This window comes from Otolemur garnettii, unplaced genomic scaffold, assembly GCF_000181295.1.
Source record: "Otolemur garnettii isolate 467f Iridium unplaced genomic scaffold, OtoGar3 scaffold00048, whole genome shotgun sequence".
NCBI lineage: Eukaryota > Metazoa > Chordata > Mammalia > Primates > Galagidae > Otolemur > Otolemur garnettii.
The window spans coordinates 12,969,882-12,972,490 of NW_003852443.1; the positions used below are offsets into that span (position 1 = coordinate 12,969,882).

At 43.5% G+C, this 2,609-nt stretch overlaps 1 protein-coding gene across 1 annotated transcript in view; it reads right to left on the reverse strand.

Annotated features, from left to right (window-relative positions):
- Positions 1-2,609, reverse strand: part of MAP3K20 (mitogen-activated protein kinase kinase kinase 20) — a 191,356-nt gene that overhangs the window by 9,563 nt on the left and 179,184 nt on the right. Inside the window, exon 18 of the mRNA XM_003791511.3 lies at positions 1,402-1,476. Coding sequence (XP_003791559.1) covers positions 1,402-1,476 — 75 coding nt within the window. The remainder of the gene's footprint in view (positions 1-1,401; positions 1,477-2,609) is intronic.

Below are 2,609 nucleotides of genomic sequence, written 5' to 3' on the forward strand. Positions count from 1 at the left end.
AGTCTCCTGCCTCAGCCTCCCAAGTAGCTGGGACCACAGGCACCCGCCACAACGCCGGCTATTTTTTTGGTTGCAGCTGTCATTGTTTTTGGCGGATCTGGGCTGGATTCGAACCTGCCACCTTAGGTAGGGTGACCAGACTTCCCGCTTTTGAACAATTTGTCCCGCGTCCTGCGGTGTTTTAAAAAAGTCCCGATTTTTGGAAAGAATGCACGAATGGGTGGGAGAACAGTAAGGGAATATACAGTTTTTGGCTGCCATGTGGCTATTTCGCCAGAATATGAGTTTTATATTATTTTTGTTAATTTTATAATGTTAAACTGTAATAATAACAAATAATTGTTGAGAAGTGATTATGGAGAACTGCTTATCAAAGTTTGCATTGTTGTCAGGCCCCGCCCCGCCCCCACCCCAGGTTGTCCCGCTTTACAAATGTTAAAATCTGGTCACCCTAACCTTAGGTGTACCGGCTGGCGCCTTAGCCACTTGAACCACAGGCGCCGAGCTAAGATCTTGATTTTTAAAACATAATTAGGTTCTTTCTCTGTACTGCTTACAATGCCCCATTGGCTTCCTACTGTGCTTACAGTACATCCAAATTCCTCACTGTGGCCCTATGATCTGGCCCCACCCACTTCCCTAGTTTCATCTCCGTTCCTTGGGGACTTGCATTTGCTATTCCTCTGCTGTTCCTGCTTTCTTCTCCTTGGAGAAGAGGTCTTTCTTTCCTGACCATCCAACTGAAAGCCCAAGTCACAATTTTTTCCATTATCATTCATCACTCTCTGATATTTTTTATTTTTTACTTACTTACTTTGTATCTTCCCCCCAACTAGAATAAAAGCCTCACGAGAGCATAGACCTAGTCTATCCCAATCGTGGAACACTGCCTGCCAGCAGGTACCATTAAATGTGTGAATTTTAGTAGTAATAACAGATTTTTAAGAAAGTATAATTTTTTTTTCCTATTTTTCCAAAGAAAAGATATATAGAATCTGTTCATCTGTTTCTGGTAATAGCTCCTCCTCCCCAAGGTGGTAGATTAAGACTCATTCATCTGCCCTTACTCCTGAACCCTAAGTGCTAAGAAGGCAAAGACCTGTTTTAGTCATCATTGGCTACCCCCTAAGATGTTATATAGTACACAGAAGGCACTTGATCATTAACTAGTGAATGAATGAAGTATTAGGTCTCTCTGTCTCTCTCTTTGGGTAAGTTTATCCTGTTCTCTTTCCTTTCCAGCACTTTATTAGGGAAATATATTGTTCTTCTCATACTCATGTTGCTTAAGTAATTTCTCTCCCACTATATCCCAATAAATCATAAGCATGCTGATGGAGAGTTAATTCCCCGTCCATTCACTGATGGCAAAGCCACCAGTCTTCTTCCCCCAGAGCTTACCTCATAGATGACAGTGCACTCCACAGTCTGATTTTCCACTATTCCTACAATCCACTTCTCCATTACAAATGGTGGCTGAAAAACAAAAGTTAGGATGATGGTGTAGTACCATAAAACAGCCTGCTCGGCTGTAATATATTTCTTTGAGGCCAGTAGTGCCATATACGATTGGCAAAATGGGGGCAAAATATCAGATGATCTTGAAAGCCAGGCTGGTTCACGTGTGATCACTCACAACATGTTCGTTTAGGGTTTTGTTTTTCATAGGACATCCTTTTGTGTATCTGTCAACAGCTAGTCCTGATCTGCACAATCTTCTCTTTTATTTTTTATTTTTCAGGAGACAGAGCCTCAAGCTGTCCCCCTGGGTAGAGTGCTGTTGCATCACAGCTCACAGCAACCTCCAACTCCTGGGCTCAAGCAATTCTCTTGCCTCCGCCTCCCAAGTAGGTGGGACTACAGGCGCCTGCCATAACACCCTGGCTATTTTTTTGGTCACAGCTGTTATTGTTGTTTGGTTGCCCTGGGCTGGATTCAAACCAGCCAGCTCAGGTGTATGTGGCTGGTGCTTTAGCCGCTTGAGCCACAGGTGCTGAACCCAATCTTCTCTTTTATAACAGCACTTGCTATCACTCAATCTTATCAGGAGGTCATTAATTCATGCAAAAGTTTGAAGCATCTGCAGAAAGCTTCTCACAATTAAAGAAAGCTGTAAGAATTTAGTAAGACCCAGAAGTACCTTTCTTGAGCACAAGCAGTGGCTTGTTCAGTGGCTTCAAACATTACTCTGCTTGGCTTGGCGCCCATGCTCAATGGTTAGCATGCTGGCCATGTGCACTGGGGCTGGTGGGTTCGGACCCGGCCAGGGCCTGCACAACATAGTGAAACTCTATCTCAAAAAAAACAAAACAAACAAACAAACCAAAAATCACTCTGCTCTCTACTGTCGCAGGCTATCTGGCAAAGCTACACATACAAATGAAGAAACTGGGGCAATATTTCCCCACTGTATTAAAACAAAGGATTAGGGTGGCACCTGTGGCTCAAAGGAGTAGGGTGCGGGCCCCATATGCCAGAGGTGGCAGGTTCAAACCCAGCCCCGGCCCAAAACTGCAAAAACAAAACAAAACAAAGAATTAGTGAAGAATCCTAGATCTTAAATCCTATTTGAATTTTGAGGAAAACAGCCTCTGTGAAGAAGAACACTA